General features: G+C 30.8%; 1 protein-coding gene across 2 annotated transcripts in view; it reads right to left on the reverse strand.

Annotated features, from left to right (window-relative positions):
* Window positions 1-4,681: 4,681 nt before the first annotated feature.
* Window positions 4,682-25,194, reverse strand: part of up (Troponin T, skeletal muscle) — a 38,962-nt gene continuing 18,449 nt past the window's right edge. Inside the window, exons 7-11 of one of the 2 annotated variants that reach the window (XM_081737820.1) lie at window positions 24,446-24,467; window positions 23,984-24,064; window positions 16,734-16,812; window positions 11,198-11,407; window positions 4,682-5,891 (exon numbers count right to left, since the gene is read on the reverse strand). In XM_081737820.1, coding sequence (XP_081593946.1) covers window positions 11,199-11,407; window positions 16,734-16,812; window positions 23,984-24,064; window positions 24,446-24,467 — 391 coding nt within the window. In that variant the 3' untranslated portion in view covers window positions 4,682-5,891; window position 11,198. Of the gene's footprint in view, window positions 5,892-11,197; window positions 11,408-16,733; window positions 16,813-19,001; window positions 19,081-23,983; window positions 24,065-24,445; window positions 24,468-25,194 lie in introns of both variants that reach the window. The other variant, XM_081737821.1, reaches the window with a different exon arrangement.

Here is a 25,194-nt window from a genome sequence, read left to right on the forward strand (position 1 = left end):
CACCTTGCGACTATATTGAAGGATAAAGTGATGACTGTAGCACATAACATGCATTGGTATATGTACAATATAGTATATGATTATGGCCAAATGTGCCTTACAAATTTATTTCTCCTTTTACTGCCATTCTGACTTAAAACCGAAATTATTTTTCCGTGTGTTCTCTATTTTATTTTGGATATTATTTCTCTTTGACATATGTTTTTCATTTAAGAAAATGTCCTGGAAATAATAGTCTTTTACAAATTCTGAGAACAATGTCTTTTAATAATTTTTTAATCTTTGTTAATTATCTGAGACATTTTGACGTTTCTTTTATTATTAGCATTGTATTCAGAGAGTATTAGCAAGTACACGTTTACATTAGATCATTTTTGTAACATCCTTTAAGAAAAGTTATTGTAGATAAAAAGTTAACCGTTAATGTTTTTTGATTAAATCCTGGAGCTGGAAAAGATAATTATTTGCCTAGAATTTTCCAGTTCTCCTTCATCAAATTGGATAAATATTGGAATAGGAACTTGAAAAGAAGCTCCGATGTTGACTTCTCAGTTTCTTATCACAGGTTCTTTCCCATCAGAAGTGTGGCTGCACAGCTTCTTATAAGCATTTCTCATGTATTTTCTATGAGTTGTGGGCATAGTGGTTCAGTGGTAGAGCAGTTTACCTCTGGTGCGGGGGATCCCTGATTCGAACTCCAGCCAAGTGAGTTTATGGTGGAACAACATCATGTCCGTGGGTTTCATCGAGGTACTCCCTCATTCTCATTCTACCGATTCTTCCATCATCATTCATTTGCCTTAGTCATCCGTCTCTCTCAGTCTGAAGAGCATGATCGTAAGACATTAAAATGAAAGATTTAAGTTTTTCTATGGTAAAATCCTTTGGAGCATACTTAGCGAAAAAAAATAATAATCAGTGTTGGAAATCCTCATATGGAAACTTGAAAAATGAATTAAAACTTGAATTTTAGATTTTTCACTTAATTCCGACGAGAAATAAGTAAGTGCCATATATGACAGATTTACAACTCACAAAGAACATGCCAGATTACACCAAAATCTCTTATTCATACACGTCAATATCTCACACAGCAGACAAAACAGTCATTTGGTGCCTTTGATAAATCACAAAAAAGCTAAAGTGAAAAAGGGGTATGTGCCATATATGGCACGGCATGCGGTAAGAGGTTAACTGTTTGTTTGCGGATCGTAATCGCTGTTATTATCATTTCTTATCAAGAATCGTAGAACATACAAGTTGAAACATACAATTTTATAGTATGCAGATTCCATAAACGACAATTAAAATTTATATTGCGTAAGTAATATGACTTCGTTCATTTCCTCGGTTTTTTTTATTTTTTTTTATTTTATTTATTTATTTATTTATTTATTTTACAATGTCTGACCATACTGTGACACATCATTCAGACTGTGTGGACTTGTTATAGGCAGGGATGTAATGGAGCATACATAGGAGTATATGGCGTATACCAACATAATATTTTATACTCCAGGTATACTCACCTTAAATTTATAAAAGAACAAGCGTATATGGGGATGGATATAGGGTATATTTTTGAAAACGGTCTAGCATATATTACCTAAAATTCTAGCATTGCATCTCTGGCTGTAAGCAACATAGATATTTTTTTTTTATTTTTTTATTTTTTTTTTAAGATTCTACTGTTCCTTTCCACTCTCTTTATTCCATTAATTCTTTTAATAACCACTTACTCAGAGGCGACTTTCTACGGGAGTCACATGTTATCAACAACCTAAGGAAAGAAAGGCTACTTTATTTGCTAATTCTTATATAGAAGCATTAGAACATTAGGTAAAGTTTTTTCCCTTAGTTTGTAGCAATAAAATTGAAATTGTTAACGATGCGACTACCCTCAAGAGCCGCTATTGCTTTTTCCCACTCTTCATTCATTACTTCTTTCATAATTGAGTTGAATTGAATCACTTAAATTTGTCTGTCATAGTTTGAGCCTTAAAGTTTATTTTTAACCCTACAGTGCGTGAATTTTTGAAATTATTGTTTCTTTTTATATTATCATTTAGTGTTTATATTACCAAAATTCAAGTACATGATATCTAATGGGAAAAATTATAATTAGAATCACAGTAGAGCATAGTAAATGCATGATATAGCCGTTTGGAGTTGTACTATTGAGGTTATAGCAAGATGTATGAAACGTAGCCAAATGGCAAAACCACGCACTGGAGGGTTAAGGAAGTTTAACGTCCCACGATTATCCACCAGGGATAAGGGAGACAGTGGTGTTAAAATGGATGACAATAGTGAACCAACAAAAGTGGGAGGAAACGGGAAAATTCCAAAAAAAAAACTCTCTCATACAGTGTTTGTCCACCACAAAGCCCACCTGGCGGTCTAAAAGCCATAAAAGTGGGACATTAAACTAATAGTTTCATTTCAATTAACTACTAACACACCTATTTTAATTTTTTTAAGTGCATATCTGTTCCTCTACTACCAAGTAAGTGAATAATTTGCATGTGTGATTTTGCTTGTGTAGTTCTGGATTTTAATTCCCGTTGGAAATATGTGACATTTAAATTTCATATTGCAAATATAACCTTGTGTTTCACATAGCCTCAGCGCATAAAAGAAAGCTAAACTATGAACAAACAGATAATTTGTTATTAAATAAATTAAAATGTTGATATTCCGTCTGTGTTTTATTTATTTTGAACTAACATTTCAAAGATGACCTACAGTCTTGATAAAGTTATTGTTATACGCCAAAAACTTTTAGAATTCTATTTGTCGACGACAAAAGGATTTATCATTCCCTTGTTTATTTATTCAAATTTATCTTATTTATTTTAAGTAATAAACATTTATTTATAAACATTAGAATAATACTTCTGCAAAATTTCTCGTTTTCTGAAAAAAAGATTATATTTAAAATGTACGAGAATTTTCAGTAACTTACCTGACTTTGTAAATTATTCATTGCAGCTTTGAAAAATTCAAGATTACTAATAAAACTCCAACTGACCAAAGCAGTATATATATATATTTTTAAGATTATATATTTGTGTTACAGTTTCGGCTATATAACATAGCCTTCCTCAGACACATTATGAGAGAAATATCCAATTTTGACAGCTTATATACAATCTGAATGCAATACACGTCCTCTGTGTCTTGCATTCAGATTGTATATAAGCTGTCAAAATTGGATATTTCTCTCATAATGTGTCTGAGGAAGGCTATGTTATATAGTCGAAACTGTAACACAAATATATAATCTTAAAATATATATGTCACCTGAGTTTCTAATACAAAATAAAACATATTCTGTAAGTAAGTCGCAACTTGTTAACTTCTTAGTAAATAAATGTTATTACTTTCTCAATGAGTTTTATAGGAATAAGATACAAATTTCCTTCTGTATTAATTATGCTAAGAATATATGTCTGTATAAAAAGTGTTTTTTTATTAAAGTATTTCTGTATTTATAAGATTCTTGTTCAAAGCATGAATATCATTACTTTGTAAGTTTGGTAACTGTATGCGTACTCAGGAATAATGTCAATTGTATAGAAAACAGGCAAATAAATTAATTAATAAATTCAGTTGTTGTGTTATTTTTTTCTCAGTATGTAAAAATTAGAACTTTGTTAATAACGTCTAGTTCAAACTTAGAATATTATATGTTTTCTTAAAGTAATTTTGCATTTATTTTAATAGGATGTTCCAAATTTTACTCAATTTGAAACACTTCAATTTACTCATAATGTTATCATTTAGCTGTTTCTATTGCATACATATTGACCTTTTATATCTACGAGTGGTTTTGCTAGTTAATAAAAAGAGCAGTAGAAATAAGGACTTAACTATTTCTGTTGCATCTCCTATTAACCTTTTATATCTATGAATGGGTCTCCTAGTTAATAAGAAAGGCAATAGAAATAAAGTTAAGTGGTAACACCATGAATAGAGAGAAGGTTTTCAAATAGAGTGAAGTTTCGAGTATTTTCTTAAAATAAACATGAAATTAACGTAAGACGTCAGTTAAAATTTTACATTTGGATTAAACTTAACATTACAATAATGTTCTAATTGTTACATACTGATAAAACAAAATATTATAATGTATGGTAGAGCACTCACCTCTGGTGCATGGGGTCCCTGGTTCGATCCCAGCTCCCGCCAAGTGAACTTTGTGGTGGACAAACACGTATGCGTGGGTTTTCTTGCAGATCTCCCGTTTTCTCCCACTTTCTTCACTCAACCATCTCATTCGTTTCTAATCATCATCGTCCCCTTTGGCCTAACCGGCACAACCGTGGAACGTAAAACTAAAAGATTTCATCTCATTTTTATTGTAACTCCGACGATAAATATAGTAAGTCATCTTTAAAACGCCAGTTAAAATAAATAGAAAACATGGATAAAACATTGATATATTTTATTATAAATATCTTCGTAAAAATTTGTGGAATATATAACTATTTTGTTTCGTATCTTTATGCTAAACAAGTTCTTCTCAGAATTCCAATTAATTATTTAATTCAATTATTCCTTGTAATGACTGTTATTACTTCTAAACGCATTGATATATTAAAAAGAAGTAATATTCGTGTATATTTGAAATGTCATATTCATCTAGGATAACTGGGAATATGTGAAAAATGATACACAATTGTTATAACACCATTTAAAAAGCTAACTTTATTTGTTCAGCCAAGAGTTCCCGTGCGACATTATTTTTAAAAAGGGGAAGAAGTAGATCTTGGCCACACCACAGAGTAATCAAATAAAACAAAAGAAATCTGGATGGCTCGCTTCAAAAGATGTCAGTTTCTGAGTGAGGTGCTTGCAATCTCTTTATAAAGAAATAAGTTAAGCTGGACAGTTATTTTGGCAGCAAAGAGTGTCCCTTTACTCCCGTGACCTCACTGATGTCGAAGCTCAGTCGAGTAACATTGTATTATTTAACGTTAATAAAAATTTTTCCCTTTTTCTTCTTTTTAATCTTCCTTGTAAAATAAGTTACAAACATGAAATAAAATGTGCGAACAGCACGTGCTACACTCTCCAAAAAAAGTAATTTTTTTTAACACACAGTACAGAGATAAGGAGGAACTGAAATAGTTGTGTCAAATTTTAGAAGCAATTTTTTTTTAAATACTATGATATCTAATGTCGTATAGGTGAAAGGCAGCTGGCTGGGGAAACTGCCCTCCAGCTATAGCAACACTATTATTACTACCTGTTAATGAAAGAAACAGACAGATAGACAGAGAGAGAGAGAGAGAGAGAGAGAGAGAGAAATGCTTTCAAAATTTGACAGGGAGGAGAAGGTCGCATTACAAATATCTTAAACCTGCTCTAAAGTTCTTGTAAGCAGAATAAAAAGTTGGAGTTCCAGTAAGAATACAGAACAGATATTTATATATAATAATAATAATAATAGTAATATTCCTTTCATAAATAATTATAATCGTAATTATAAATAATTCATGCTGAAGAAAGCCATAGCGTGGTCAACAAAATATTGTGAGTTAATAAAATTGTTTTATTACATTTCACACCAGAAATGAATAAGTAACAGTCAGCTATGATTTTTTTTAGCATGTGAAAAGGCCTGTTATACATCTATGTGATTGAAAAATAAATAAATAAATAAATAAAACAGCATAGATTTCTTAATATAGTAAGTATTGGCCATTTTTTTATATATATAATTTTTCTAATGATAATGTGAATATAATGATTTTATATGCATATTTCATTGTTGATGCAGATGAAACAATACTCTGGTGAAAACTTCTTTGTGATGCTGCTAGACATGTTGTATAATCATCAGACGATAGGTGGTATTTTTTATTCACGTTTTGATTATTTGGATCCTAGAAAAGAAAAGAAAAAAATGGTAACGTTTTACTTCAAAATATTTTTTGTTGTGATTACAAAGTTAGTGCGAAGCATATGTTTATTTAAAAGTAAATCATACCGTATTTCTTTTGTTTAATTTTCGAGAGCAATACAAAAATTATCAAACATCAACAATTCATAATTTTATGTTAAGAGAGTTGAATACCCGCGCCATCTTTGTTTTTAGTTCATTGATTTATATGGGGATTTTTTTTTATGTTTTCTTTGAAATGAACTGGAATTCTAATGGTTTTATTTTATTCGTTTCGTTTGCAAATCTACAAGGTACGTCCGTAAAGAAACCGATTTTTTTGTTGAAAGAAAACAAGTATTTATCCTCAAATGAATTTATCTCCTTCAAAATAATTACCAGAGAAGGTAAACATACTTTGTCCAGTATTTGTACAGGTCTTCAAAGGATTGTTGATAGTCATTGACCGTAAGCGTTCGCAAAATTCGCGTAACATTTGATTTTATCTGTAGTGTTTTCAGACTTTTGCCCTTTCGTGGTCATCTTGAACTTCGTTAAAAGTAAACAATCAATATTCGATAAGTCCGAAGAATATGGTGAGTGATTTAGTGTTGTTACGGAACGTTTAGTGAGGTATTTATACACAAAAAGTACTTTAACGTTTTGTTTTTGGGTCATTCTGTAAACTCAGGTTTCATCTACTACACGCTATACAATTAAGTTGTCCTGTACTACAGTACATACCAAATCCTAATACCACTCTTTTCTATTATATTTTTGCTGTTATTTCAACGCAAGAATCGCAAAACAAGCATACACTTTCATCATTTTCAGGTCCTTGGTTAAAATTAACCTACAGTTTTCTTCGATTATTAGAGGCATGGATGGCAGTTGCTGCCTAGTTACTTGTCTATCAGCTCACGAGTGTACAAAGTTTCCTCACTCCTTGACGTTCTAGTCCGTTTTGTCTGTGGTACAGCTTGAAACGATTGTACCATTGATACACCTAGATTCTTGATAACACTGATTTACCATACATTCTCGATATCCTCTACAATGTTTCGGTAAAAGATTTATCCAATTGGTAACAAAAATTAATGTTAGAACGTTGTTCTTATTTCGATACTCATGTTTCGTACGACAATTTTACATTATCTACACCTGTCGGAGGCTCGCTAAGATACAAACTGCACGAAACCGGTTGAAGAAGCACTAATGGAAAACTCGGATATAACTTTTTCTAATGTTATCTTACTACGGTAATATGTTAAAGGAAGTTGTCTATTTTTTTGAAAAAAAAAAAAAAGTTCGGTTTACTGATGGGCGCACCTTGTATTTAAAGTTCTCTTACTTCGTGAAAATTAGATTTTGTAACATATAATTTGAACATTTGTATAAAATGCAAATTTATGTTTGAGAACCCAAGGGACATTTAACTAGAGCTGAAGAAAAAATTAGTAAAATCATATAATTAAAATTTCAGCTCATTTTAAAGAAAACAAAAAAAAATCATGTAAATCAATAGGCAAAAAAATAAAATTAAAAAAAAAAAAAAAACAGCATTGTACCGGTACTCAATATCATTAATATTATTCACAATAGAAAATTAACACGAACTAACAAAGCTCATTACCACAACTGATATTGAGGCTACTGTCAAAAACAAATATAACACTGTTCTAGGATTTAGCAGTACCGCATTGTAAAGTGGTTGCCAACCGGTGTGTCGTGACATACTGGCGTATCATGCAATCCCATCGTGCAATCACGAGATTTTAGAATTTAAAAATCAACTAAGCATTTAATAGAATCAATTACTGAGACAGACTGTGCCAGTTAGCGCCTCCAGCAACAGAAACAATCCTCAGTAGGAACTTATGGGCTTACATAATTTATATTATTATTAATAAAAAATCAAGTAGGTGTGTCACGACACACCTGGCCGTTCAATAAAGTGAGTTGTCAGTCAAAAAAGGTTGGGAACCACTTGTATATAACCATATCAAAGATTTACCTCTAGTTATTATCCTCTGTTATACAATTTCATATTACAAACATTCTATTCTCTAAAATGGAGAACTGTCAAAAGTTTTTCACGTTTCAGGCGGAGTAAAATTCCTACCAGTGTGATTTGCACTGGCCAATACAATTCAAATGAATCCTCACGTAAAAACACACACACACGTATACATATATGATAATGATAGTCGTGATAGTTTTTCGTAGTATACACCATTCGAAGGCCGTGTTGGACTCAGCTTATTGTTAAATTATTAACTAGGAGACGTAAACACGTTACAACCCACTGATAGATTATATGGAATATATGCAGAAAGTACCTCTTTTATCTGACCTTCATCCAACATTTCTTCTCAGGTTACGACTCTTTTCACAGCGTTCCGACTGTAACTTCTAAATAACGCATTTATACATCCATAATAGTCTTTTCTTCTTTATGTTTGCGTGTAAGGTGAGACTTTTTGGTGTTGTTTCCTAACACCCTGTACAGTATTATATATAGAGTCGTATCGTACAGGACAGATCAAGGCCTGTGAAGCCCTTATCAGATCCAGATAGCACGAATACTTGCGGCAAATTTTTGCTTCATTTAGTGGAGCAAACAATCTGAAAGTTTGCGAAGGCAAAATTTCTTAATATTTATTAAAAGCTTTCAATATGGTCTGCAAATTTTCGCTGATTTGTAAAAATAAATTCACCACTGCAATTAACTTGCATTTTTTTGAAAATATAGCATTGAAAGTATGCTGTCGCAAACAGTTTGCTACTCTGTAAAAAACTTGCTGAAAGCAAATATGTGATGATATTACCGAGTGCGCGCGCATCGTACCCACAATTCACTGCGCTACATCAACTGTGACAAAACAAGCGGGAAGTGAGAATCGAGAAAAAACAATGCACCAGAGGACTCCAGAATAAACTCACTGGTCTCTTATCAGATGTTTTTATTGACCCAGGCAGCCTGACTTTATTTTGTGAATGTGTGTGAGAGTAAGTACAGGGATATTATCGTTGAGTAAGTAGATAAATTGCGATATCCTTTGTCTGTGCGTTTATCGTTCGTAAGTTCCTTATCTTTGGCAAGTAGCTAAAGATGTTTAATGCTTGCCACTACGAAAAGACGGATCCACATTATAAAAATTTTGATGTTTCTATATAGTTAGGTTTCAATTTATAATTTTGCAGCAAACATGATCTTGCGATCGTGAAAACACTTTCTGCAATGTTGCTGCAAACCTTTTAATATTTTCATCAAATTTATCAGCTCATTTTCGGAAATTTTGTCAAAGAAAATTTGCACAAAATATTTGCAGCAAAGTCCTGGCAAACTTTCTTGCTGTGCAGTCGCAAACATTTCGTTTGTATTGGCAGATGTTTTCATTTTCTGAGGCAACTTTGCTGCAAATTCAGCCAGCGTCAACTTCGTTATTTGCATTGAACTTTCGGCAAATTTTCTCATTTGAAAAGGCAAGTTTTTTGCAAACTTTTTAGTTTGCCTTTGCAAATTTTTAAACATTTTAAAAAAAATTTCTGTGCTATCTGGGGAGGTGTTATTGTAGTTTCCAAATATTGAAAGTTGGAAACTGTGTGGTGTAAATATAATCATTCTTCTCTGATTGCTCATGTTCCTATATCTTATATACAGTCATGTTCAAAACAATTTGAAATTACGCTTTCATTTTTAAAAAAACTCTCTATTATAGGTTAATCTATTTACAACCAACTACTGACCTTACTGGAATACTGCTTGTCATGAGATCAGTGCAGTCAAGCAGTGGCGGACCTGGGTCAGAGAAAACATGTGACCGTTCCTACTCATCAGATAGTGTTGCTAATGCGGCGTCTATCCAGCGTTGTGAGAAAAATTGGGGAGCTACATGAAAGAAAATGTAGCGAGCTCAGGTCTGAAAAGGCAGCATTAACGGCGAGAGAAGCCGATGTCCTGACCACAAATCAATCCAAGGGTATATGTGCCACGACTCAGTTGGTAGACCCTTGTCCCCTGAGGACTATTGCGTCAGGAGTTTTTAGTTTTAGGTCATCTGTTTGGATGCATGTGATTGTAAGAAAGGCTTCCAATGGAATTATGGTATTAGCAACAAACAATGTAACAACAACGGCTGCAATGAGAAAGGAAATCGGCCAGGGAATATATTTAAAAGTATAAATTTTGGAAATAAACCTCGGAAAATCTGTCATAAAAGCTGGTTGCAAGGTTTAAAATTAACTCGGACTCTCACGATTGGAAGACAAGAATGCTGACTACTAGGCCTGCGTCCATCCAATGTGAATAATTGACATTCGTGAACACGATTCTACCTCTAATTTTCGATTCAATGCTTTATTTGAGTTACCCTATACAACTCCTACAGATTATATGCTTAGAGCTAATTTTATAAAACTTAGTGGAAGCTACTTTAAAAATTATATTCTTTGATCCCTGTGGACATAAAGAAATCGTTGATCCTTAATACGCGAACATATTAGCATCATTGCTACTAAAGATCAAGGCTAACTAGCATAGTCCCTAATAAGGAAGGTTATCTCACAACTAACAATGCGCCATTAAAAGCCCCAGGCCCACCTAATCTAGAGTTTTAATCTGTTCCCGTACGATCCTCATATTTATGGGAATTGAATAAAAGGTGGGATATTATCTGTATTCACACATCTATATAAACTCTTCAAGTGATGTATCCGTTGCCTGATATCGCAGTGGGAAAACATTAGCAACAACGGTAGAGAGTACTATCATGCGCAAAGGTTTCACTTGGACTAACATTGCAAAACTTCAAGCTTATATCATCAATCCAACATCACATTTATTCGACCTCACACTTACAGTATTATTTCAACCTAAAACTTACTCACCAGTTTGATATCACGCTGACTCAACCTCACGCTCACAATATGATTTCGGCATCACTGTCACATAAAAAAAATGCAACATTACACTCACTCGACCTCTCACTTACGCCATAAGTTGGAATTCTTGCTCAGTCGACCTCACGCTCACATCATGATTTGGACTTCGCGCTCATTCGACCTGACACATACACATCATGATTTGAAATTTGCACTCTCTCAACATCATGCTTACTTCGTGTAGGTAAGGTTGAGTAAGCGTGAATTCTGAATTTGTACGCGTCAACCCCATGAGTTCGGGGATTTTTGATCATGAGAGTACATTTTTTTAAGTTATCGACTTCCGCCAAGTTTCATTGGAAGCTATGCCTTCAGTTAGCTTTAAACAGAAATTTTGTCTCTGCTTCTAAATGAAGGTGTACTTACTTTATTCTTCTTCCTCCTCCTCCTCTTCTTCTTCTTCTTCCTCCTCCTCTTCTTCAACGGCTTCTTCCTCCTCCTCAGGCTCAGGCTCTGGTGGCAAGAGCGGTTCATCCAAATCCAAATCTTCGGCTGCTTTGATCTCCTCCTCCTCAGGGGTTTCAGGGTCACCCTTCTTCTTGCCTGGGCGCTCGCCGAACCACTTGGGCAGCTTGGCTAACGACACAAAGCATATACTCAGTAATTCTTAACAAACTCACATTAATCAATAATTATTATTCATATTGAACCATATGCACTAAATGACAAAGACTAGATGATTTCTACGAGTAATTGTTGCAATCACTCAAATATAAATTGAAATTACTTTACAAAAATTCACTCAATACAATTCCTTAAGTATCTGAAATAGAGGTTAGTTCTGTAAAGAGGAAAGAGGAAAAATGATACCTTTACTGTACATTAATATACATACTTGTCGCAGTGGCGGTTCTTGAGGAAAATCACATTGGCATTGGTAAAACTTAAAATTTTATTCAAAGATAGAAAACTTACCTTATGTATACAGGAATTAGGAGAATATGTTATTTTTCCTCCCTTAGTTTTTAGCGATAAAATTGTCATTTTTACCGATATGACTTCCCTCACGAGCCGCCACTGACTGTGTGGGCTCCTCACTCCTTTCTCATTCTACATATCTTAATGAGCGTTTTTCTAAAGTCAAGACCTAGCTAGCCAAATCGCTTTCTTGCAGCTGCAAAGTATATCCAACCCCCATTTCACGGCAGCTGTCAAAATCACGTTGTCATGTCAGTATTTACAAACAACCAAAATTCAAACGTAACTACAACTAAGATTTTTTTTTGCTTGCATGTATAGGGTAAGAAAGAAATAATATAGGAAATATCCCCACAGTTTTTTTATGGTTTATTTTTCTATCTTACACAGTGTCTTTTAAAATATATTACTTTGGCACGTAAAAAACTTCACAATTAATACAGCCACATTCAGAATTATATTTCTATGTACAAATTTTCTTTTCTCAATGAGTTTCGAATGAATTGTAGAAAATATGAATCCTGTCTTGAAGAACATGACTTAATTTAAAGCGTAAAATACTTTATTTTCATTTGTCATTTTATTCAGAAATTACTGATACCAAAATTATTATAAGAAGGAATGTACTTTTAATTGATCCTACATGTAAGTAAATATCATGTGGATGATAAGGTCAAAATTTCCGAAGTGAACGAAACAGTTGTTGCTGGCATGAGTAATATGTGCGTAAATATATACAGTTCTAGTTAGGAAGTCTTTGAGGACGAGATTTTTTATGTAGACTGAAAATAAGACGGAAGAATAGCATTGATATAGAAATCGGTTCTTAATACAAATTACAACAATTCCGATTAAACACAGGAAAGATTTATTAGTGTGTTTTTTTTCCTGCAGCAGAACTAAAGCTAGTCAGTTTTGTTTAAGAAATAATTCGCGTTCAGTTTTACTACACGGATCCATAGTATAAGTAGTAGTAGAAGTAGGAGTAAGAGTAGGGGTAGCAGTAGGAGTAGGAATGAGTTAGAAGCCCCGCAGGGGTTTGTTGGGTTCTGTTCTCGACATAAAATGGGCGAATTAAAGACTTTCCTAAATTTTTCAGGGTCTTGTACAATCTGTGGATCCGTATAGTAAAACTGCATCATAATTCGATGTACAGCGATCAAGTCCTTTAAAATGCTCCTTATTACTTGTGCTTCTTGCATCTTCTAGAAAAGTTACGATATTGTTAATGGAAGATAAAAAAGAGTCTTGGGAATAAGCAATAAAACTTCTTTTAATATTTAAACAATCACTGTTTCATAATATTTGACTAGATTGATTAAACCAACCTTACTGGCATTATAACGCATTTCCATAATGGCAATCCACAATCCATACAGATTTTGTTTACCGCTGTTTTTGATGTGAAGTGAAATGTAAATAAATGGATCTAAGGTAACATTATGGTATAATACCAAATCAACTATACATTCACAGAATAATATCCATATATAAGGATTTCAAATTTTACTCATTGTTAAGGTTATTTCATGAGAACTCTTAAACGTCATTTTAAAAAACAAAATTCGTACCACTAAAAGAAATAAAAATATAACCCTTTAAAATATCTGTGAAAGGAAACGAAAAGTTAAATTTTGGAGAACATAATTCCTTGAACTTAGAAAGTACTTTGAAGTTAAGTGGTAAAATTTTTGGACAGTTTGTTTGCAGCTGAGAATGAATCATGATCATTTATAATGACACAACGTAATAGTTATATGTTTATCATAGTCAGTTGTAAACATAATCTAAGAAAAATTTAACCACTTCTTTTTTTTAGTACCGGTACTTTCTAATTTCTAACGAGAGTTGCTCTCCAAACGTTACATTTGGTTTTACCTTCATTAAAAAATGTAAAAATAACTACTCTTTATTCTTTAGACTCCCACTTTCAATTTGCTCATAGTGATATTTTCAATACAGTCTGTGTATATACTGGATATGTATATTAAGTAATTATCATATTTATTTAATATCACAAAAAGCACCTATTGAAATTACAATTATATAAATACTCCACAAGTGTCATATCAACCATAGTTAATATATTTTTAATGTATAACAGTTATGTTGTAGAATAACTTTTGAAGTAAAATGATTAGTAAATTCAAATCCACAGATTGCCCAGGAAAGCAAATGTTTGAAAAAAATGCTTGAAAGTATTACTCATGTGAAAGTTTTAATTTATAGGAACAAAAAGAATTCTTTATTTCAAGCTAGACGCATTGAATTAAAAATTGTTCAACATTTATTGTCTATTCGAAGAAGTGGAAGAAAATTGTTTTACTGCACTTTCAGTTCAGTTATCTCCCTGACGGGAGATTTATAAAGGAAGTCCCAGCCTTAGAGCCTTGTGGACTGCTTCACTAAATTTGTTTTAAATATAAATTGTTTGAAGTAAGCATAAGTACTAAAATGGCACGTGCCAAAATGGCCGAATTTGCCTGTTTTAAATATAATTGTTTATCACATTGTTAATGTAATAAGGAAGGATAAGCGGCGCATGAATATATTAAAATTGAAAAACAGTGTATTAAGATTGTAACAAACAATAAAATTGTCAAAAGTAATGAATTGCAAATAATAAAAAATTAATAAAAATTGAGAGCAAAGCTCTTATCCACTGCACTTTCTTACAATGCTACTCAGATTAAATGCTTTGATTAATATTTTAGTGGAAGCAAAGTAGTATAAAATAAATGTATAAAGGATATCTCTTTTTAGTGGAACTCGTAAATCTATTCTCGTAGATATTTCAATTGCACTGAAATTATGCTTTTTTTTTCTTATTTATAATGAACGATAAATCATCTAAGAAGCTAAAATATAACGTGTTATCTAATCTAACAGAGGCATAGATATTCTTACCAGCCAGACCACTGTGCTTGAAATAAACTGAGATGTTAATTGTTCAAGATTCCAGTTCACTATTTTAAGTCAAGATGGTAAATTATAGAAGAATGCGTATTAATTCAATTTATCTAGCGGAATTTATGACTTTAATCTTTACGCTAATCTGAGAAGGTTCATCCAAGTTGCTATACTATAAAATCACTATAGCATCTGTAAAGTTTTTGTTCCAGAGTTATATAGTAGTAGCCTTCGAGAACTGCAAAGAGGTTGTAGGCATTTAGTGATTAAATATGTTTATATACTGTAATTTAGGTATTGCATATAACTACTATTGCTTAGAACTTCACATGAAACACTTTATTCATACAAGTATTTTAGTATTAGTATATTTAAATAAAGGAAGAGAAATTAAAGGTTGATAACTATCCTGTTCTATATGGTTTGATCTGGATCGAATTAATTGATAACGTTTCCTCTAGGGTGTGGCACTGCAATCAATGTTCCAGACATAAGATATCACCAAAAAATATATATATATATATATATATATTGCAGCGTAAAAAGTGCTTAAACATCGGCTGTTTTTCCATATTATCGTAGAAGGATTTAATCAATTCAATTTATCCAGATGGTATTATGATACAAACTTGGAAATGTTAAATTATTTTTATGTTGAAATTCTAGTGAAATTTTAGTATATGTGGGGAGCACAATAATTAAAGAAGCTAATCTCCAGTATAAAGATTCCCTGTTTTCTTCCACTTTTTCAATCTTCAAATTCTTCCATTATCGTTCACTCATATGCATATCACCCGTCATATTTGGCCTATAGGACGTAGCTGAGGGACGTTAAAATCAATATTTTTTTTTCTAGTAAGTGTCATGATAGTTTTAGATGGATACATATGGCATAGATAAAAGCTAGATATGTAAATATTTAAACTTTCATTGAAATTTGTCCCAACACTTTTCTAGTGCGTAATCTTAACGATAGACACATAAGTAACTTTGTTGTTAGTTTGAACATCAGAGATTGCAAAGTAGTAGTACACGTAGTAGTACAAAGCACATCAGAGATTGAGCTAGTGATAATTCAAATCCGAGGTTAATTTAGTATAAACAATGTTAGGGTCAAAGTTAAGATCAGTAAACATAAAATCGAAGAACAAGATGGAAGAAAAGAAAGAAGAAAAAAAAAGCTTCAAAATACTTTACCAGCTCATGAAGAATCTCTCTACAATGCGCAGAAGCTTCTAGTTTAAGTGACTGATGCATAATTACTCTTCTACAAATTACTTTTGCTCTGCTACATGCTAAAGTGTAATCTTAATTGTATTTTTTTTATTAGATTCTTTATTTTTATTACATTTCTTTGTGAACAATATAATCTATATGTTGTATTTAATAATATTTCTCTACATCTCACTCCGGATATTGTGCAATCAATCTTAAAATCTCTGATAAAATTGTGTAGTAAAAAAAATTACAAAGTTCAGAAACTAGATATTTGATTCCTAGAGCGACCGAAGAATGTTAAATGAAAAAAAAAAATCTTTTAATGAAGGACAACTCTGAAAATATTTTTCTCTTAATTTAGTGTACGCTTTATTTTCTTATAAAAACTTTTTTGTAGTTGAAAATATTAATGAAGCATTTTGCTCAAAACAAAGCTTAAATATATAGCTAAAATATAGATAGAGAAAAAAAATATGCAAGTTTGCAATAAAGTGATTATATTGATTACAAACATATTTTTGTTTGTTTGTTTGTTTTGTTTTCAGCAAAGTAGAATAAGGAATGCCAAGTAATTAAATAAGCATATGAAAAGTTATTTTTCAAGGAAAAAAAATGTCACACACACAAAAAAAAAAACTTATGTAGTTTTGCCTTATGATTGCAATGCCAATAAGCGTTTCCCGTTAAAAATGGGAAATATTAATTTTTTGTTTTATAAAAAGGAAAAGTAAATATACTTTCCAAAAAAAAAATAAGAATCGATATAGTAATAGAATATTTTGAGAAAGAAAAAAGATAATAATAGCAATTGCTTCACAGCATAGAGGTAGCGTTGTCAATATTTATTTAAACTTACATCTTTGACGTTGTTGAAACTGTTCGCTTTTATCAGTCCATTGTCGATCCATGCTATCTTTGCTTTGTTGCTCTAACCCCTGAAGAAGTAGGCACACAAAACATATTAAAGCTGAACACTTAAGGTTTGTGTCATGGATTTGTTAGTAATATTATGTACAAAAAATAAGTTTCCATGTATATCCTTTCTTTTTTTCGTTTTCTACACGATTTTATTCAATTTTTTTTTTCTATTTGTTTGAGTCAAATTCTAATAATATTTCATAATTTGCTATTGATCCAAATTCGATTGAATTTTCTCATGCAAGCTTCTCTGCGATATCAAGGCAATACTTCATCAATTGCAAGCTAGGTTCTGAATGTTAATTACGCCAAATTTAAAAAAAAAAAAAAAAAAAAACTTCTGATAAGGGAACACAACTTAAACTTAGAATATGTTTAGACTGATTGTCTTATGGGAAATGATGATATTAAAAAAAATTGTACTAAAAAGTAGAAAAAAATCCAGTTCTGTTAACCCCTTACGTTCCAGGTGTCATTTTCCTATGTACGTTCTGTAATACCGGTTTCACTTATTGTCAAAAGACTGTCTAGACCGTTATATAGGGCATAGTTATTATGCGCGCGTGAGGAGAGCATTCACATTATTGATAAAAACAATTATTTACATTGCGGTACATTTGGACTGAAAAAAGGAAATTCTGATGTTCTAAAGGGATTTTATGCTGCTTCAGGCTGGCAACACTGACCGGAGATAAAAGAAAAAAACGTTTTTCTTTTCCGATCTAGAAATAGATCTTGAAGTAGCTAACTGTTTATCGTCAAAACAAACACATACGTGTTGTGATTGAATGTTCCTTTAAGCATGCCATCTATTGAGACAACACTTTTTTTTTGGAGGGGAGGCACCTTTTGTTAGTAAGGTGCTGCCACCTAAGAAGAAATAGTAGAACTAAGTCTTGCCTTGCATCCACTAACAAATTTCAGCATCTCCACGATTAATGTGACCCTTAATTAGGGATATATTTTCATTACATCCACATGTCACTGGTATGCAAAGGATTAATAAGGGTGTCCAGTTTATGCATTTAATAGATTCTTTTATGGGCGCCACAGAATATATAAATTAAATTAAATTATATCATTTAATTATATACTGTACTTTATCTTTTTGTATTTGTTTGTCTTTTGGAAACTATATTGTGAATTGAAGAAAAAAAAGTTACAAAATATAAGAAAATGAGGTGTTTAAAAAATACAATATTAAAGAGAATTTTTAGGTATTGTGCATAGAATTGTTATTGTTTTTCTTTTAAGATGGCAAAATGTATACATTTTATTTCATTCTCTCACTTATATGATGCATTTAACACTTTGTGAAATCCATTCGAATTTGCTTTTTGACTAAAAAAAAAAGGGGGGGGTAATATTGGAAATTTTAGTTTATTAGGTTGAAATAAAGAGTAACTTGAAATTCTTATTTCTTCACTACGAATGTCCTAATTTTTTCTATTAATTTTTTTTTCTCAAAGCGAATGATGTTTGCAATTCCTCCATCAAACTTCCTTTCATTCGACATACAAGAGCTAAACAAACTTGTTTGTGGGTTTATATGTATTCCGTGATAACTTTCGGAAAAGTTTTCAGATTTTAATTAAATGATATGAATTTTTAACAAGGCTTATCAATCATTGCTATTACTTGTAAATTTGTTTCATGTAAGTTTATGTTACAAACTGAGATAAGAAACTGATTTGCATCGTAAACCTTACTCGATATAGTTTGCTAAAAGAGAAATCCTTTACTCATTCCATTGTGCACGGAACAACAACTATATAAATTGAAAATTATTAATTAAAATCAAGTTTATAAATATGAAAAAGTCAGAAATTGGCAGGATTTAATACCTTGAAATTATTCGTATTTTTTTTTCTAAACATTTATTAATACAAAAGTTTAAAAATAGCCAATAATATTTCGAATTGTTCTAAGTGAAGGTAAGTTCTACATTTTAATATTGTGAAAATTGTATGATATAAGAACTATCCTTAATATTTCTCTCTATGTATTCTTTGAAAGGATATACAAGGACAGTTACATTTGAAGACATTTAAAAAATGATCACTGTGAGAAACTTTCTTTATTGGTAATAAACTAGGTAGGGTTTCGTAGGGATTTGAATCACATTCAGTTTCATTCTGTAGAGCTTGCTTCAGGCTTTTGGGTATTTCCATTCGATTTCAACATGGGGGAGTTAATAAATACTCACTCTTGTTTCTTTTTGTAAACAGTTCATACTTTTCTTTCCATTGTTTCTCTTGTACCTCTGAAGAAATAGTGCTCCAACCCTGTGAGTAGTACATAACATATGTAGAAGATGAAGAAAAAAGCAATGAAAAGTTATAAATCAGGAAAAGTTAGTAAAATTATTTCACAGTTCGACTTTTCAAAAGTATTTAGAGCCACTTATGACTTCCACATCTTGCGAAAGTTTCTATAACGCATGATGATTAAGTAAAAATATTATTATAACGAAATATTTCTTTGCAATCTAAACATAATACTTGATCTAACATGTTAAATTGAATATTGTGTTTAGATTATAGTATAATACCTAATCTAGTTTTGAGACTTACCGTAATACACGCAAAATTTAATTGGTTTCGAAAAGAGTATGTATGTTACTTGCTTTCATGTTTATTAAACTTGCGAAGGCAATAGTTTCACTCATTTATTTTATTAATAGCTTTAAGTAATTAGAGAGGATTAGATGAATAAAAGGTAATTCATCTCTGTCATCTTTTTAAACAATTTATCTGAATTTCAACACAGACCTTTATTTAACTATAGAAGTACTTTATCAATCCCATCACATGAAATATCTAATAAATAATTAAGAATATTTTTTATAAATAATGGAAGATTTTGTATAAATATGAAATTTATAATAAAGTTTACTATTATCCAATGTAACACAATTGACTAAGAATGATTTTTTTAACTATATTCTTCAATTTTGATTTAAATACTTCAAATAAGCACATTTGCTTTTATATAAAATACGAAGAACAGAATATAAGTTACAAGACATGTATTAACATTTTAAAGATGCCTTCTTCAGTTTGTTCTATATAAAGACTTTTTAAGATTGTAAAATACATAAAAAATAAAAATCAATGACATTTGATACAATTGTTAATTTAAAGCTTTTTTTTTAACTGGTCATCTGCTTCACTTGTTTCTATATTTGTAGAAACCATGTAGACATAATTATGTTTAAGCATATTTCTTCGTAAGTTGTGTACTAACAGTAGCATTGTTATAAGTTGAACTTCGGGGGAAAAGAGAATTAAGAAACAAGCTTATCTACATAGATTGAGCCATTTTTTTTAAAATTTTAATATATGCAAGTAAGACTCAATTTCATATTATTATTATCATTATTATTATTATTATTATTATTATTATTATTATTATTATTATTATTATTATTATTATTATTATTATTATTATTATTATTATTATTGAACGCTTTTAAAAATAAACAATTTCCACCCTATGTGTAGAATAATAAATATCATTGTGCTGAGGATTGGGGAGAAGGGCGCTGCAAATCTGTTTATAGGCGCTTCAGTCCTTAGAAAAGTCCTAGAAATCACTAATCACTAGCGTGATTAGGATTTACTTTTTAACTAATTATGATCAACTTAGATTTCACCGCACTGTGCAATTAAAAATCATACAAGAATTATTAAGATAATTTTAAAATATCATCGTGTTTAATTACCACTACTATAATTATAATTATTTCTCTAATTATTATAAGCATAATAGCTCGTCTATTTTTTGTTTTATTATTTCACTTTTCATCTCTGGTAAGGAATGAGAGATTTGGAACTAGTAGTACAATCTATTACTCAAAATTAAGGATAAAACTTTTTTTTTTTTTGACTGACTACAAATTTTCTGAAGAGTTACAATAGTGAACCAATGTGAAAAACTAAAAAATGGTAAAAATGTAATTTGAAAATGATATCTCAAACATAATCAATTCAACTTAATAAGCACAGTATTTTTTCTTTAAATCGCGAGAATTGGAAGTCGGTTTGGATAATACATTGACTGTGTGTTTATATGAAATACTTTATTATTATTATTATTATTATTATTATTATTATTATTATTATTATTATTATTATTATTATTATTATTATTATTATTATTATTATTATTATTATTATTATTATGCTATAGCAAAAAGAAAGAACGATGCCAAAAGAATAGGAAGTTCAACTTGCAGTAAGGAAATAAAATTGACAGTAACAAAATTTTAAGAAGTTTAATTTAATATCCATTTTTACTTAAAAAAAAAAAGAATAAAGTATTAGGATTTAAGAATAAAAGTAAAACATAAAAAGCCTCTTGAAGTATGTTAAACGGTTAATAACCACATTGAGTTCTGTTTTACTGCCTTTTCTCTGAGATAAAGAAAAATAGACATTAACAATTGAATGAATCAAAAACAATACTTAAAGAAAATATATATATAGAAAGCAATTACTTCAAAAATATGATGTTTAGAAATTTATTGGCATTATCTTCAGAATTCTAACTTCTTTTTATTGAATTGCTGACTGTAAACTACTTTCAAAGCACTCAATAGTGATTTCTTGATTGAAATACTGAAAGTCAATTAAATTATAGTAAAAGATCATGTACCTGAAGGATAGTATTGAAACCAACGTGAATAAATTGAAACCAACTTTTCTTCACAATCAGTACATATGATAATAATAAATATCAGACTTACTATGTAAACGAGCCCTTCAAAACGAAAAATATTGATACGTGATTTATAAAGTCTTTGTTACTAATTGCAAGTATTATAGTATTTTATATTGTATTCTTATATGTTTTCATTCTTTTCATCTACCCTTGCTCATCTTCTTCCTAGTAGGTTTTACTCCCGATAAAGCTAATAGTTTTAGTAAAAGATTAAATTAAAAACAGATTTTTTACGTTGATTTCAAGAAAATCATCCAAGTACAGTATTTTTTTCTATTTTTTCACTTACTAATAATATCTGTAATGAGAACCAAAGGTGCAAAACATACAGAAATTTAATTTTACAGGAGTAACTTGGAAGATGATTTGAAGTTTTTGACATTTACTCATTATAAGTTCGCTGTCTTACTCGATAAATGCTATTTTCATGTAAAATTGATAATATATCATAATAATTGTTAATTTGACACTTTTTTTTATATAGGAAATGAAAAGTCATTTATATAATCTGACTTCATTAAAATAGTTTTACTTTTGAGGTTCCAGATGAACAGAATCATTAGTCGTTTTAACTTGAACATCAACAATCACTGACAATCACTTACTTCTTAAATTTGGTAATATACGGTATTTATTCTTCCATTGATTTTTTTCGAAATATCTAACGTTTTTACAAACTTCAAGGTACTAAATCTGTGTTATAAGCATTTCCAATACTAACTCTGTATATCTCACAATCTTTGCATAATAAATCCACATATTCTGTTATATAGTGTAGCCAGCAACACATTTAGCTATTTCACCAAACAATATTTGGTAAATTATCTTATAAATACAATGTGAAATAACAATAAATACAAAATTTGCGAAATGACATTACGATTATTATAAATCTATCGTTATCAGAAAGCAAAAATAGAGTGTTTAGCACCTTTGGCTTTCAGGTACAGATTTTGTTCTCAAAACTATTTTGTTTTCATTAACACTGTTGATGAAGGACAATTTTCTGTTGTTTTGAATTTTGATATTTTGTTTCCGTTTTCTCTTCTTATGAATCATTACTCCTATTATGTAGCAATGGTCAAAAATGCCAGAAACTGATTCATATAGATTCCAGTTAACAATGAACTCAAAAAATACTCACCTTGTACTTCTATATCTTGTTATAGCTAAATTCGAACAAACATGTTAAACATCGAAGTTTCATTAAGAGTTATCAGTATTGTTAAGACAGGTAAGAAAGGGTTTTAGTGTGAATAGGATACGTTGGAATTAATTGGAATAGGAAGGCCAATGCCCTAGCAACACTGGAATATCGATTTTTTTTTTTTTTTTTTTTTGTTTTGTTTTTTGTAAGATCAACGAAGTGAAGCAATGTTAAGTCTGGTTAGAGGAAAGATGGGTGATCGTTCGTATTCACCATATGTTGTTTATCTACCCAGCGTCATGAGAACAACTGAAGAGCTACTTGAAAGAAAAAGAAGCAATCTCTGATCTAGAAAGGTAACTCGGTCAAAGAACAGCAACACTAGTATTAATACTACACATGGTAATAATAATATTAATACTAGATTCATTAACGGCGAGGAAAACCGATATGCTGAACACACATTACACCAAAAACATGAGTGCCACAAACCAACTGGTAAGCTCTGGGCCCAGGGACGTACGCAGATGTGGATCCTAGAAGTCTAGATCCCCCTCCAAAAATCCCTACTTTTATGTAAATTTAGTCTAACTTTAGAATGATAGTACACATTTTAATATAATCTATCTTTATGTTTAATTTGGATCCCTTCAAAAATTTTAAACCCCTCCCGAAATGAGTTCCTGGATATATGCCTGCTTGGCCCTCTAAATATTGTTGTACCAAGAGTTTAATTTAATTAGTTTTTAATTACATAGGAAATAAGAAAGAAAAATTTAAACTATTCGGGAAATTTTTGTCCATTAGTATAAATAGTTCTATTTTTATTTATTTATTTGCTATTTTCCATGTAACTAATTCCCATATATTCTATCCTCATTAATTATTTTCATTGCTTGTCCTGACTATGTTTAACAGCTGTTAGCGAAAATTCGATGTTTAACATGTTTGTTTGAATTTTACTAAAATGAGATACACAATAGCAAGGTGAGTACTACTCTTTAAACCTTTTATATTGTAATAGATACTAACAAGGTATTATAATATTATATATACGTAAATACCAGAACTATCATATAAGAACAAACGTATTATATAAGTTTAGGATTTGATATAGTTCCTGAAAGAAAATAGAAAATGTATAAAATATTAACATATGATCAAGGATCATCTAGAGGAAATGTATAGAGTGTTAATATATCACTAAAAATTATCTAGAGGTGCAAAATTTTAATATCAAACACAACAAAATAATGAAAGTAGAGTTTAAAAAGTATTAGAAACGTTTTAATTAGAAACGTTATAAAAGGACTACTTACACCTTCAAAAAGTTTCTTCTTGTCGTCGTAGGACCTGGTGTCAACACGACGTTCATATTTTGAGGCAACTTGGATCTTAGGCTGTAACGAAAATGAAATAAACGAGTTTAGAAACTAATCCATATATTTTATTATTTAATTTGTAAGATACTATTTTTCCTCCGAGAATGATTATTGTATGAAAAATAATGAGATTAAGAATTAAGACAAGATGATTGCGTTACGTTAACTAGATTTGATGGTTGATTGACTTGTACTAGAAAATAAACTCATAGATGTTAAAAAAAATATGTATATGCTACTATATTTAATAAGAATTGCAATTGAAATATTGTAAATATTATAATTAGATAAAAAAATATTTAATTCTTGTTTTATTACAAAGTTTTTGACCCATTGATTAAGCTCTGATTTAAAATTAAGCAAAACGAAAATACTTATAAGCATATAAAAGATACTTACAGGATATTTGCCTGTCAAAGCCCTGAAAGAAAGGAAAAAAATTGTTTTTTTAGTAAATAATACAATAGGAAATACAATTCTGTTGCATGGATCATTAAATCATTTCTATTACTAGATTTGCATTAAAATTATTTGCTGGTGACTTCCCTGTTGGAGTACTAACTTAAACTGTACATGTTCTGCCAGTTCTGGGATTAGTATTTTTGAAATAAATAGCTGAGTAATACACCGTGTTTCAAAATGAATGACCTGGTTTGGACAGTAATAATTATGGAACATGGGACCTGCCGGCAAGAAAATGAGTGTCGTTTGAATGGGCGTGGTTTCAGTTTGAGAAAATCACCGTTAGATGTCAGTCAATGCGTCTTCTCAGTTTGCAGTCAGTCAGAAGTAAGATGGCGTCCGATCAACAGAAGGCGTTTTGTGTGCTGCACTTTGCAAAAACTGAGTCAGTGATTTCAGTCCAGCGTGCTTTTCGGCGGCGTTGTGGCATTGATCCGTCTGCACTCACAAACATTCGTCGTTGGTATCGCCAGTTTGATGAGACAGGATGCTTTGTGCAAAAGTAAGAGTCCAGGTCGGCCTCGCACTTCCGATGAAATGCTGGAAACAATTTGGCAAACGTTAGAGCGGAGTCCGCGAAAGTCTACTCGCCGCGCAAGCAGAGAATAGCATAGCTAAAACTTGAAGATTTTGTGAGTATTTTGTAATTTCTTCCATTTTTGTAGTATGTTTTTTTTTATCAATAC

This window comes from Thermobia domestica, chromosome 14 (genome assembly GCF_964235325.1).
Source record: "Thermobia domestica chromosome 14, izTheDome1.hap1.1, whole genome shotgun sequence".
Classification (NCBI taxonomy): Eukaryota; Metazoa; Arthropoda; class Insecta; order Zygentoma; family Lepismatidae; genus Thermobia; species Thermobia domestica.